This window comes from Eucyclogobius newberryi, unplaced genomic scaffold (assembly GCF_026437365.1).
Source record: "Eucyclogobius newberryi isolate DKJ021-1_F unplaced genomic scaffold, fEucNew1.0.hap1 SCAF_17, whole genome shotgun sequence".
Lineage (NCBI taxonomy): Eukaryota > Metazoa > Chordata > Actinopteri > Gobiiformes > Gobiidae > Eucyclogobius > Eucyclogobius newberryi.
This window is the reverse complement of record NW_027315801.1, coordinates 25,067,041-25,081,411: the sequence shown is the minus strand read 5'-3', so window position 1 is coordinate 25,081,411 and position 14,371 is coordinate 25,067,041. Positions and strand designations below refer to the sequence as shown.

General features: G+C 40.6%; 1 protein-coding gene across 9 annotated transcripts in view; it reads left to right on the top strand.

Annotated features, from left to right (window-relative positions):
- The window catches only part of agrn (agrin), a 344,610-nt gene that overhangs the window by 313,982 nt on the left and 16,257 nt on the right, over nucleotides 1-14,371 (top strand). For 4 of the 9 annotated variants that reach the window (XM_072449614.1, XM_072449618.1, XM_072449613.1 and 1 more), the window contains 8 exons: nucleotides 1,101-1,191; nucleotides 1,405-1,569; nucleotides 2,286-2,397; nucleotides 5,717-5,833; nucleotides 8,550-8,733; nucleotides 9,744-9,831; nucleotides 11,049-11,072; nucleotides 13,186-13,218. In XM_072449614.1, coding sequence (XP_072305715.1) covers nucleotides 1,101-1,191; nucleotides 1,405-1,569; nucleotides 2,286-2,397; nucleotides 5,717-5,833; nucleotides 8,550-8,733; nucleotides 9,744-9,831; nucleotides 11,049-11,072; nucleotides 13,186-13,218 — 814 coding nt within the window. Of the gene's footprint in view, nucleotides 1-1,100; nucleotides 1,192-1,404; nucleotides 1,570-2,285; nucleotides 2,413-5,716; nucleotides 5,834-8,549; nucleotides 8,734-9,743; nucleotides 9,832-11,048; nucleotides 11,073-13,185; nucleotides 13,219-14,371 lie in introns of those variants that run through there. The other 5 variants (XM_072449621.1, XM_072449616.1, XM_072449622.1 and 2 more) reach the window with 3 other exon arrangements.

Below are 14,371 nucleotides of genomic sequence, written 5' to 3'. Positions count from 1 at the left end.
CGTGGCGGCGGCGTAGCGAGGGCCGATCATTGCCGCTTGCGGCTATATTTATTATTATTATTATATTTTTTTAAATTAAAATTCTTTTCTACATTTCCCTCAGTGAACTTCAATCTACCTTCAAGAAAGATAATTCAGGACTCCTGGATTATCTTTCTTGAAGTCTTCCATCAGTAACTACCAATACTTGTAAGATTTGCTGTTTAACATTGATATAATACTAGTTTTAATATGTTGCTTCTCTACACAGTCATGAAGTGAAGGAAACGGTTCAAATACATTTTTCATTTTTAATAAAATTAACCCCCGGATCAAATCGAAATCGGATCGAATCGGAAATCAGATCGAAATCAGAGCGAATCGGATGGGATCTGAGAAATCGGAAAAAATCGATTTTGGAACGTAAAAATCGGAATCGAATCGATTCTTGAAATTTGAATCGAAACCCAGCTCTATTTTTTACTTAATGGTGACAGTTCCTCAAAATCTATTGAGTGACAAGTCTGCACTTTATCTGCTGCTGAAATGGTTTTTAGTTAAAGTATCCTTTGTCCTTCTCTGGTAAATATCCTGGTTGTATCAATTAGGCAAGGCAAGTTTATTTGTAGAGCACAATTCATACACACGGCAATTCAAAGTGCTTCACACAACAGGAATTATAAATCATTTTGTCATTCTACTCTCCAAAAAACAACACATTAGCTGGAAATGATAATAATATTTATTGGCATATTCCATAACTTCAACTAAGTAGTAGTTTATTGAAACAAACAACAACTCAATTAGTCTATGGAGGTCAGTGCATATGTTTTTAAATAATATGAATGCAGTGATCAGACACCCATGATCTTGTAGGATCAAGGGTAGGAGTATATTAGTCAATTCTTGTATATGTTTTAGGTTGATGAGGAAATCAAAGCACTCCGAAAGAACTCACGCTGACACATAGAACATACATTACTTCATTACATACATTACTTTGTTTTAGTAATTTGGATATGTTTTTGCAGTATACTTTATCCTAGCAACATCTGTATAGTATAATGTGCAACTCAGAATGCTGGTATCGACTACACACTTTTTCTTTTTGTTTTTCCTAGTGTCGGAGCGGCGGGGAGCGTACATGCCACTGTTCAATGGGGACTCGTTCCTGGAGCTTAAGGGGTTGCATCTCCACGGGCACGATCTGCGGTGAGTCTCTGCTGGAAGCTAACATTCTCACTGGAGATGATGGTGTTTTCACAAGCCCAAGGCAGCGCTTCGACTTTAACTCCAGCTGAATCGACAATGAGGGTTACACAAATAACAGCTGGCCTCCAGGATGCAAAATATGTGCCCTTGCTAGTCTCAGAACAGAAAAGACAAAGTGCACTAAAATATCTATCGCTTGTGGTTGCTTTGCAGTCAAAAGGTCAGCATGACTGTGGTGCTCATGGCCAATGACTCCAATGGTGTGATATTCTACAATGGCCAGAAGTCCGACGGCAAAGGAGACTTCATCTCTCTGGCTCTGAACAATGGCATCCTGGAGTTTCGCTACGACCTGGGCAAAGGGCCAGCCACCATAAGGTCAGTGCATATGTTTTACAATACTAATTAGTGATATGGGGACTCTTGCCACACCCTAGATCAAGTAGTCACCGCTTGAGGTCTCAGGAGACAGGAAAAAAGGCCTTCAGAAACTTAGTTCCCTGCCTGTGGAACTTTTTTAATCAAATCATTTTACGCCTCTTAATGGTTTTGAAGTCTATGTGCGAGTATGTTTTTATGTATTTGCTCATTTTATTGAATGTTTTATTGGTATTGTGTGTGTGTGTGTGTGTGTGTGTGTGTTTCTTTGATCTGTGTTGTGTTTTAACAGGGTACCCATAAATAAGAGCACTTTTCTCGTTGCATTTTCCCTATATACATAAATCAAATTAAATTAAGGAGTGTTTATTATGAAGTATATGAATTCAAAATTGAGTGTTAAATGTACTGTTTAGAAGCCTTGTTTGCTGAGCTGTTTGGGTTACATACAAAACTTCAAATTAATTATTTTGAGCCACAAAACTATTAATTCCAGTCTCCAAGCTTGCATCCACAGTGTAGCTTTAGTGCTGAAATACAGCCATTTATAGGCCTACTGTTTTTGAGATGTCCATAAAGATGCCATTTGACTACTCTTTATATATCATCCATTTAAACCGCTTTAGTCAGTGTAGGACAGAAGATCAAATTAAAGCAATAGAATGAGTTATCAACATAATATCTGCCACTGACAGCTATGACCATATGTGATGCAGGAGTAAGCAGCCCATCCAGCTGAATGTATGGAACACCATCAACCTGGAGCGCTCCAACCGTAAAGGAGAAATCATGGTCAACAAGAAGGACCCGGTCCGAGGAGAGGCACCGGTGAGCTACAGTTAACTTCATCCTGCTAATGCTTACCTTCTATTATAGCTTTAGCATGTGGGGGTAACTGACTGTGCTATGCCATGCCTTGCTTGCTTCATACAATGCATTTTTCCTCTGCTACTTTCTCATCTCCTCGCTGTTACCTCAGAGTCTCACCTTATTCAGCTTCAACTTTACATCAGTTGATTCAGAAAACTTTCCCTATCGCTTGAGTTTTTCCCCTCCTCCTCACACCGCTTGGCTTGATTTGCTGAAAATACCCCGCTATCTCCCGACATCCGCCAAGGTACGAGAGAGCACTCCAGATGTAGAGGGCCAGTTTGACAAGCTGTCTTAATTTTGGAAGTCCTGCAATTTTCCGCTGTTTTTTGTAACCCAGTCTCTTCGCTTAGTGACACGCTCAAGATAAAACTCAGTTTAGCATAAAGAATAAAATTTAAGGTAGGGAGATGAAGTCAGATTAAAGAACGCATAATGAAACTCCTCAGCCAATAGGTACATACATTTATATAAGAGGGATAAAATCGCTTGATAAACCCTTGAGTTATCCAATTATATGAAACGATGTAATTTTCAACCACGAACATGCATTTTGTCAATTCTTCTGTCAAACCCTCCCTCCACCGGCCCATCATCTTTATGGTAATTGCGCTTCGCTGTAGCAAGAGAAGCAGAAAATCTTATTAAGAGCGCAGAGCAAAGAGAGGCGAGTGCGTTGGAGGAGTCTGGAGGGACAGGGATGAGGCAGCTAATGCTCCCCACTCCACTCACCTACAAGAAGAAGTTTGAAGGAGCCAGCCCTGGACACCGTCACATCAAAGGTGGTCACATCTACAGTCGCAGAGCACGCTGGGGGAAATCAAAGACGCTACCATGATGGAAGCAAAGATGATGCTTGGATAGAAAATTGGTTGGAGTGGTGTATTTTCAGTAAAGTTGTACGGTATAGGTTAGTATGGACTGCATTTGAAGGCACATGCCAAATAAAAATATAGCGTTAGTATTTATTGTAACTGATGACAGAAACATCATACACTAAATCCACATAAAAGCTTTAACAGTTTGACAATGGAGTTTAGCGCGGGTGCTAGCTGTTCTGGTGAAAAGCTGTTGTTGAAGATGATGGTCCCAGCGTTGATTTGCCAGTGTTGTTTCCCCGAGGGCAGCCCTGTACACAGGTGGTGAGCAGGATGGTGACAGAAGTCAGTTCCACTAAGCAGAGAGTAGAAGTCAAGTCAGGTTTTCTGCAAGTTTAATCAACACATGCTGTTCTTCCTCCAACTGTCCACAAATAACAAGTGGCCACAAACATGTCAATACAAAAAAAAACAGTAGGAATCTCTGTACCAAGCATCTTTTCTGGGGCAATCCAAATCACACTGCCCTGTGTTTCACATATGTCTAACATTAAGAAAGCTGCTGGAAATTTCCAAATGAGGTCGAGTTAAAAGCACTTTGCACAGCCTGCTACCATCAATGCCTTTCTTCTTCCTTCCTATCTCTTAATGACCCCATCTGCTTCATGCATGTTTTTGTGCATCTCAAGTGTAGATGTTGTTTACTGTCTAGTTCAGTGTATTGTGCATGAGCCTCTTTTAGTTAATGTACTCCTCCGCAGCCACTATTGTATGGTTAATGCGCTTGTGAATGCGTTGAGTGCTTTTGCGCGCCTCTCTCTGCACAGCCACTCACTAGTCTTCCCCTAATAACTCTCTTCCTCCCTATTTTTCCCCCTCTCTATGATGTGCTGTCTGGAAAATAAGAAATCACGCAAGGTAATGAGACAGACCCAGTCACACCTTTCACCATATTTCACTTGTTCACTGCGCACTTTCCTTCCATTTCAACAAGCACATTCAAGAAAGAAAAAAAATGACTTAGCTTCATGGAACATTTTCACAAGAAGACCAAGTGTGTGGAGATGGCGGCTTGGCTTTCACCTCGGTCCATCTGCTGTGTGGGCGGCAGAAGGTGGGAAGGTGGGAGGGAAGGAGAAGCCATCCTCACGGCAACCATTGTTTTGCGCTACAATGATACGTCTTCATGGGTTTGGTGTAGGCGAGTGTATCCTGCCAATCATCACCCAAAGTGAGAGTGCAGAGAACCAGGGGGCCCAAGCCCAGCACAGAAAGTACACAGTGGGAGGTGTCAAGCCAGCCCGAGCTGTTCTTTTTTTCATTACTACAACTAGTTACCCACAGGAACAGTCTTATGATGTCACTGTGTCCTCCACACAGACAACTACAAAGGCAGCTCTTGAAGGCGCTACAAACACAATAATGCATAACCGAAGCAACAACACAGATCACATAAAGTAAACTGCATAGTGTCTCTAAATACAGAATTGATATGATAATAACATATTAACAGAAATTGTGGCATTATGCATTTGCAACAAAGACAGATTGTTAAAGACGTGTGTGAGTTTGGAGGCTACTGCACTGTTCAGAGCCTTGACCTGTCTCTGTTAGAGCAGTCACATAGCCCCAGGTCTGCACCCTGCTCTGTTTCCTCTTTTCTCCTAATCTGTGTGCAGAGCCTGTTTATTTCACCCTTTCCATCATTTTCACAGCAATTAACTCTGCTTAAGCCCTGTGGCAATTACTGCCCTACATAAATTTGATATCATTAATTCCTTCCCACTTTAGTGGGCTTGCACTTTGAGGCAAAATGAGCTAGCAGCACCTTGCTAACCCAGCAGCAATTGTCCCAAAGGTCTAACTGAAAGGATTGCTTTTCCGCACCTTTCAACAAATGAATTACTTTTAATGTGTATGCACTAACAGTCCAAAGGTCACTATTTATGATTGGCTATTATTTTGAGTTTTGTGTAAAGAGCCGCTCATATCTTGTCTCCAGCCTGCCCCTGTTTTTCTGTAGTGTCTCGTAGATCATTACCAGCACTGTCAACGTATTTACAAGAATCCATCAACTTAACAACCAAGAGGATGATGATTACAAATATAAATACAGCTTTTTTAACCAGTCTTACGGTTTTTACACTGAACATGGTTCTAATTGCACAAGAATACAGATCCATGATATACATATTTTTATACTATGCCATGCCTCCAGTTGCTGCAGGACCGATGCAAGTTGTTAAATATTTTAATTCCTGTATTATTTAATGTTTTGAAAAGCATTTTATTGATACTTTTATTTACAAACTCACTCATTTTTCTCTCTGCAGCTGTACTGGATTGAGGAATATTTGATAATGAATTAATGAATTCTATAAAAATTATATACTGAAGCTTTCTTTTTATAGGGTCACATGAAACTCACATAGTTTGTTTGTGCTGTTGCTCTCTGTAAGAACCTTCACGTGGACCTGAACCTGAAGGAGTCTCTGTTTGTGGGCGGAGCTCCGGACTACAGCCGCCTGGCCCGGGGTGCAGCGCTGACTGAGGGCTTCCAAGGCACCATACAACAGGTAAGCCCTGACTACTGCCATTTAAGAAAGGTGATAATGCATCCACTTTTTGTACAAACCTATGTGTCCTTGGGCAAGACACTTAATCCACCTGGCCTCAAGTGTATGTAAAAGGATAAGCAGTTCCTTGGTGTAAAAGCACTAAATAAACTATTTCAACTATTTTACCATTTAAAAATCAACTAAACCATATCTTAAAGGTCAGTGGATTCCTCTAAGTACATATTTGGAGGCTTGAGTGCTCTGTACTTATTTATGATCATGTGATTATTGTATATGTTAAAGGGCAAACTAATCACAGAATATATAAAAAAATGAAAGTGCTTGACTACAACATAGGACAAGTTGACATTATTAAACAAACTATGTTGAGGCGGGTGACGGTGACGGGTGAGGTTGGGGTTAGTTACAATTTTGTTTATAATTAATTTATCTTCCATCTGTCCCTTTTTGTTCATGTCAAAAAAATAATACTGTGTATCATGAAAATGCACGTGCCAAATGAAATTACATTGACAAAAAATATTATAATAATAAATACATATATAAACATAAGAATTAAAAAACACACATACATATATTACATAGACAATAAAATGTAACTATAAAGTTCTGCAGTTTTGAACAGGAAGTAAGTGGACTATTGTTCTATTATTAAGTCATTCTAGATCAGTATTGTGGTTTACAATGATCAGAATATAAAATTATCTACTTTATACACAATTTACTTTTTTGAGCTTTTGTTTCAACATTGTTCCCTCATCAAAAACATACCTGGAGTAGCATTTAGCTTCATTCACGCTAGTTTGATGAAAGTCCTCTCCCCTCAGAGTTTCAAAAACACTTCTGAATCTCCGCTATAACTCACGTTTTTCGATCTGTGACGTGGCTCTGAGAATCTTCTCTGCTGATTTTAAGTCCACATCATCTCCAGACTCATCATCATTTTCATCATGTCTAATCATAATCAGTACAACTGAGTTCTGAGACCAGGAAGTGAGAGAACAGATTGAAAAATGTCTTCTTAAACTGTGTGTAATTACCTCTGCCCTCTTATTGTTTTTTTTGCTCTAAAACATGAGCTGCCAAACTAAAGGTACTCAAGAGCATGTTTAAAGGCTAATAACAATACAAATAAGGCATCATATTTTTTCCTTTGAAACTAAATAAGCATTTTTTTAAAAAGAGATTGTGCATGTCAAGAGAGTGATTAGTTGTCGTAAAACAGGCTGTCAGTGTGTTGACCAGTGGCACCGCTTATTTTGATTACTGAATACTATTTATAGAACATATATTTGAAGCCTCACCATTCTCACATCTCTCTCACAGCTTTCCAGTTTTTTTTTTAATTTCCTTTTTTTTCCAGCAAAAAGCTTATCTCCTTGTGCCAAAAATAACCCAAGAGAAGAAAGGCGGGAGGTTGCTGTTTGCACAAACTTGTCATTAGTTCTCTCTTACAAAGTTTCCCCTGACAGTCGAGAGCGAATCAAAAGCAAAAGTGTGGCGTTTGTCTGCCTCTGCCCACAGGGACTAGTTAATTATGAGCAGGATGGTTTGAAGTCATGTTTAACGCTCTCAGTTTATTTTTCAGTTTAGTATGCCCTTTTTGCCATGCATTTATAATTCTCTTTCCTCTATGCTGACATTTTTACATAAAGAAGAATATCAGATACAGTACTGTACAAAATTACCCTGCTTGAGACTTATAAAAGAATTACCCTGCTTGAGATAATTACCTTCTGAAGAAAACACAAAGCAAGACAACAACCCACCTCGATTAAGATGGTAATCTTATGTGTTTTGTTCTAGAGTATGAAATCAGATAACAAAACAAAGGATGAAGAGATAAAAGTCGAAGGAAAGGTCCAAAAATAACAGCTTTACATAATCAATGCTCTGAGAAAATAGGATTTAAAAAGAGATGGCATTATAGTCAGTTAAAAGCTTAGGCTTCCATCAAGGTGGGTTCAAAGCGTGATTAGAATTTGACATGAGGGCGTGTTGTAATTATTTTTTATCATGGATTATGATGGATTATGGAAAACCAAGAGAGTTTACATATTACACTGGTATATTGTTAAATGCTCAAGGTCATTGATAATGTGCTAAGTCACCTAGATAGTACTTCTGTATTTACTCTTTGTAAACGTTGACCATCGCACCTGGATATACTAAGTCATTCCCAGTTCTTTCCATTCTGACAAGAACTTCCTATTCTCAAGTATGCTACCTTGGATTTATTCTTCCAAACCAGTGCCTGTACACAACATAACTGCTCTAGCCGTGATATTGTTCATGTTTGTTTTCATTCCTCCTAGTTCTCCTTTATTACACAACATGCATCACAACTGACACATCCACACCCATCTCCACCTCCCACTCTCCACAGCATTATTGGCTGCTTCAAATCCTACACTTTTATTATTGTGTATTATCAATCAGCTTTTTGATACGATTGTAGAAAAAGAGTTGTTGTAATAAAAGGACAGACTAATCCACATACATCTACATAGACACTGTAGGCAAGGCTGGTGAAGTTACTTTCCCGAGGACAACAGCTGTATGCATAAGCTGGAGCCTTCAGACTGGTAGGGTTTGGGTAACCACATTCAAAAAGATAAATAAATAAAGAATAAAAAACTAGTAAGTGTTTATTGTGCTTATATATATATGTTACTCCAGGCATACTGAGATTTTCCTTCTGTCCTATGTGCAGATTACTCTTATGGGGACTCCTATCCTTCGAGAGGAGAACGCCCTCCGCTCCAGTAATGTAGGCATGTTCCAGGACCACCCCTGCTCCCAGGAGCCCTGCCACAACGGAGGCCGCTGTAACCCGCAGCTCGAAGCGTACGAGTGTGTGTGTCTGAGCGGCTTCTCGGGGGCTCGCTGCCAGAACAGTGAGTATTCCTCTCCTACATTTTAATATTTCATTTACACATTCATTCACAGGATTACAATAACACAGTTAGCCTTTCTAATTTATTTTCTACTATTTTTTATGAACAGCCAGAAATGTAGTTGCTAAAAATTCCATTCCAAACTTTTGCAATGTGAGATTAACCATGGAAAACCTTTGCATTTTGCACCAATTTCATGAAGCCAAGCCATGGCTCAATACAGTATAACTAGTGCAAAGGTTTCAGAACAACTTCAAGAAAGTAAATCTGCTTGCCTGTCCTTATAGAGATTGATGTTTTATTTTGACCTTATTATTCATGTTTATATAGACCGTGGAATGTTGGGGCGATTGGCTGAAGCACAGTTCTGCCGTTCATGTTTGGATATCAAATATTTAGAGCGAAAAAGTTAAGCTCTGGCAAAAGATTCACTCCTCATTCACTCCTCAAAAATGGGAACAGTCACGTCCACCGCCAGTTTGAGTTGGATCGCTTTTAATATGATAATGTGCCTGGCTTGTTCAGAGTTAAGTGGGACAGGAGTCAGCCGTGCTTTATGTAAGTCTAGTTCTTGGCTTGCCTTCCCGGTGAACTAAGAGACTCTTTGTGTGCTTACTGTAAAGACCTGCTTCCACTGGGCTCTCTCTCAGTAAAATACAAGTCCCGGATGAGTGCTGTCTCTGCTGTGCCAGTGCTGTTATGAATTGATTTCAGACTGAAGAGGTTATAGTGAAAATGACAAAATGTACAGTTCACATATTCATGAAATGTTCTTTCTAAAGGCGAGTTGGCCGTCTTTTTCATCATCTGCAGGCATCACTCATCCTTACACCGCCGCTGCCTCCTACATTAACCTTGTGCGTGGCAGGCCCAACCCCTCTCACGTTAATTAAACTACAAACCTCTGGCCCATTTGCTCGGCAGCCAATTTCCACTCAAGCGTTGCTATCTCAAGCCTCTTTTATTGATCGGTATGATCTAATTCTGTGAAAAATGTCCCTCCCTTCCAGCCATCTACGAGAAATCGGCCGGAGAGACAGAGGCCATTGCCTTTGACGGGCGGACGTTCATCGAGTACCACAACGCGGTTACGAAGAGGTAAAGGAGAGGACACACCCACGTTTGTAAATCTGGCTCTATTAGGCCGATAACCCTCAAACTGTGCCTTCTGATGGGGTTATCAGAGCAGGGCCGCGGGGTGAACAAGCCCTCTGTCGCTCTCTGTGGAACTTGACTCATGACAGGGTTTCACTAATTACAGAGATGCTCCACAATCAGAGCACTCACTGCCCCCGGTCTTTTCCTTCACTCCCACCTCATACAGTTACATACAGTAAGATTGTGCGGCAGGGATGGAATAAGATCTCGTACATGTCTGGCAAGATGAAATTACCACAAGATTTAGCACAAATGTGGAAAATTATCTTTAAGAAGTGTTGACGTTGGGGAGTTACGTCTCTTGCGAAGCAGTTGTTCAAGCACTGCTACAATCATAGCAAAAATATATCAAATCTAAATTAATCTCAAATTGTGAGGTCAAACTCATGGATTTAACCACATTTATTTCTTATAGATTATGTCAAAATCTTGCCTTGTGGACCCAGTCTTATGTTTTATCTCGTATTGTGGAATTCTGTCTCGTCCCTACCGTATTTTATGGCCATGTTTATAGTTGGAGAAGGGATTTAATGTTCCTCCATAAGGGAAAGGCATTGTATTTACATTGCTGACATATAGCTCAATGTTAAGTTAGTACCATATGACTTCTAATATTCCCTAACACTTCTTCTTTCCTATTATTTATATAAAGTTAATAATACTTCGCCCCAAAACTCTAAAACTAAGCTATTTTTATAACTACTCTCTGATGAGTAATAGGCACAAAAAAAAGAAAACGTCCAATCTGGGCTTCTTTACCTGCACTGTAAACATGGCCAACACAGTTCTTTCTGAAGATGAGCCACCTGCAATTTGAGAGAAAATGTAGATGATGCCAGTGTCTCTAGAGTGTGTCAAAACAACTCCAAAGGAAAGAATGCGGTGGCTTTAGGCTGCTGATGAATCGACTCTCCCATCCATCCATCAATGCGTTTGGATCAGCGCCTCCAGGTTTGGCATGAGCTGAATGTTTATGTGGCTCACCTGAAAGGGAACCAGGCATATGGTTCTATATCGGCACTCCACACTCGAAAACATCCTGGCGATTTTCACGAGGCTCAACTCTACAGTCTGTGTCTTGTCTTGTCTTATATGTTACCTCACTGTCCACGTTTTGTCCTGTCTCACGTCAATGTCCTTCACTGTTTCCCTTCAAGCCAACTGAACAATGAGATCCCAGAGTAAGTAATCCTAGCCAATAAGCTTCAAGCCCCACTAACACTTTTAAAAACCAGCCATCGTTTCCAGTTAACCCGTTATATGAGATTAAAGCACATCTCGTTTCTCACCATAATTTCATTGGTATCTTTTTTCTCAAATCATTTTGAGTACGACTTAACACCCGAGTTCCATATCCGTAATTTAATTTGGCAGATCTCATTCTCTCCCCGAGTCATTAGATGTTCTGTTGATTCCGGAGTGAAAGGGAAGCATGAATGTGTGCATGATAAGCATTGTGCTGCAGCCCCAGAGGAAAGTCTCTTCTACAAAATGTGTCATATTTTATGCATGCTCGTAACGTTCATAAACAAAACAAATCGGCACGCATTAGAACGCATAGTCCCTTTGGGGTCTTAAAGGTATTAACGGATATTAAGAGAACGGATTTTATTATGTCAAAAACAAGATTGAACGGTGTATTATTTTTAATTATCTGATAAGACTTATCCTATTGTGTCAAACGTTGCATTTAAATAGTACCAGTTATGCTTTTTCATCATCGGTTTGTTGATCTACTTCTATGCTGTGTATATATAATCTCAAAATATAGTTTCTTAGAGTTTAACAAAATCCTTAACTTGGCATTTGCATGTAGATTGCGATGCCTGTTTTGGGTGACTAGTAAACTGCTGATCTCAGTTTATTAAGTGTATGCACAAGGAAGCCCTCAGACTGCCCTGTTCATTAGCTTGATTAGTAACCTCTTCTTAAAATCCCACAAAGCAGCAGCACAGAATACACTCAAATGAAGCCCAGAGTTTTCCCTCTGCATTCAGGCCTGGTGTCAGTCTGCCCAGTCTCTCACTGTAATTGTGAATAATTACAGAGCCGTCCATAGCGCGTCGCTCTGACATGTTAATCACACATTGGTCTCCCTGTGTAGATTAGACCTCCGATGGAGATGTGGACTCGGTGTGTAGCCAAGGGCATCAATCTCACTTAGCGGGAGGGGGCAGCGGGCCTTGGAGCCAGACTGTCAAAAGTTTAATAGATGTCACGTTCACTACGAGTCACGATGAGCGGAAAGCTAAGCAATAGCAAGCACTGGCCGCCCCCCAACCACTCGATCGATCCTCTCTGTTGTGATTTAGTTAAAGGGATGAATACATTTCTCCAGAGGCCATTAAGGGCCCAGCTGAGGCCAATGACTAGCCAGCATTCACCTTGGGTTAATGTTTGCGCCACTATTTGATCACCTCCTGTTCGCGTGGATGAAAGCCCAGGTCGATGCTCTCACAGCCCATTATTTCTGCCACAAATCAGATCTGGCCTTGGCACTGCACCAATGTGGCGCTTGACCCCATTTTTTGACAATTGACCAATTTTTCTCACTCACCACAAGAAGGTAATTGAGGCTTTACTGTGGCGGTCAGCAGCCTTAATACACAGAGTGAGCCAATAATTGCACATCGACTTTAAGTAGCCCTTCTAACATTATGGACAAGCACAGTAAATCTAGTTAATAGTGTGGCTCTTGTTTAAGAAGCAATGACACCCAAGAACTCTGCCATCATTTGGATCCAAGATTCAAAACGAGAGATACTTGTACATAGATGCGCAGGTTTCTGTACAACAAGAGCCATATTCCACCATATTCAACCTAATGCCATGCAACAACCCAAGAGTGAACAGAAATGTAATATCATGGAATGCAAAATGTGCCGCCGGCAAAGCAACACCAGTACCAATGACAAATGAAAAAGAGAAAATAGCTTTACATGTATTGAAAATTCCCCCCGAGGGAATTCATATGTTTGTTTATACTGTAAATAAAGCTAAACGGATAACATGCTACGGCTTACCTCAAGCTCTCTATGGGAATGTTCCAACACAACAATTACAATCTATATGAACCCATAAAAGTCCTAATTACTTGTGGGAGGGTGCAGTCCTTCCTCCTTATGGTGGAGCACGCAATCATAAGTCTGTATATACCTCATATACTTACCAGTGAGGAAAGACCAAGGTTACTCACAAGCATTGTTCTGAACTGTTGACGTGCCCAATACTTCACTCCCCCTGTCCTCTGTGCTCTTGCATGTTGTTGACTCCTTCCCTGCTTCCTCCCCTAAGCCCTGAATCTTTGGAGAACCCTTCCGATCAGAGGTAAGTCTGTCAGCGCTTTCCATCCTCTCCTCCATCACCTTATCCTCTCTTCCACCACCTCATCACCTCATCCTCTCCTCCATCACCCCATCCTCTCTCCTGGCAGCTCAGTCCTGCCTTTGACAGGGTCCATGCTCTCCAGTGAGAACACATTGTGTGGCCATTATTGAGACACATTCACTAAATCCAAATAGCTTCTGCTCATGTTTCTCTTAATAATAAACAGGCACTAGTTTAACGCATCTGTGCACTGCTGCCACCTAGAGCTGTAGACAAACACAACACCTATTCATCAAAATGTGTACTGATAATCTATTAAAAATGTATGTAATTTTTATGAAATAGAAATAAACTTAAATAAGACAAAACATGGCTTACAGAAACAGCCATGCAGGTGACTGATACCTTTTTGGACAGCCTCGTTTGAATCTATTTCAGTGGATAGAAAAAGAACAAAATTATTGTTCATTGAAACATTTTCTCAGATCAAACTTTGCACCTGAAAGCAACAGCAGTAATCTCCGGCCTCACCTGTGCTCCATGATTTGGAACGTGTTGTTGAATTCATAACATTTGTAATACCCCTGACCTAATCAGTGACAGCCCGCTCTCATGGAGATTTATTGGTCCCTGTGTAAGCTCTCTGAGGGTTTGCCATGAGAGGATTCACCACACTTTATTCATATGTCTAATTTCTGATACTCTCACCATACCTTACTTTTTCCTAATGGCCTCAGCACATGTAGTTAAAGAGGGAGGACAAAGTTTCCAGCTTAAACAGGTTTTGAAAAGCAAATTTGATCATGGAATTGTTCTCCGTTTTGCTGAGACGAGGCAGCGATATTGTTGTCCAAGAGTCAGCCAGCCTGAGGCCAGAGTAAAATCAACTTACATTTCATTTAATTAATTCTCTTTTTTATCCACCGGGACGGCCACACAGCCCCACCCTGCCCACTTCTGTCCTCCCTGTGCTCCCATGATGCTCTCTGTTTGTACTCCCTTGTCCTGCCTTGTGTCCTTGTTCTGTTTTGTATGTCTGTTCTTGTGTAAAGTAGATGGCAGAAGTGCTTTCAGGGGCACAGATGTCCATACTGTAGATGCTGTAATGCACACTGCACGCACTAACAATGCCACTTCATCCTAATATGTTGCC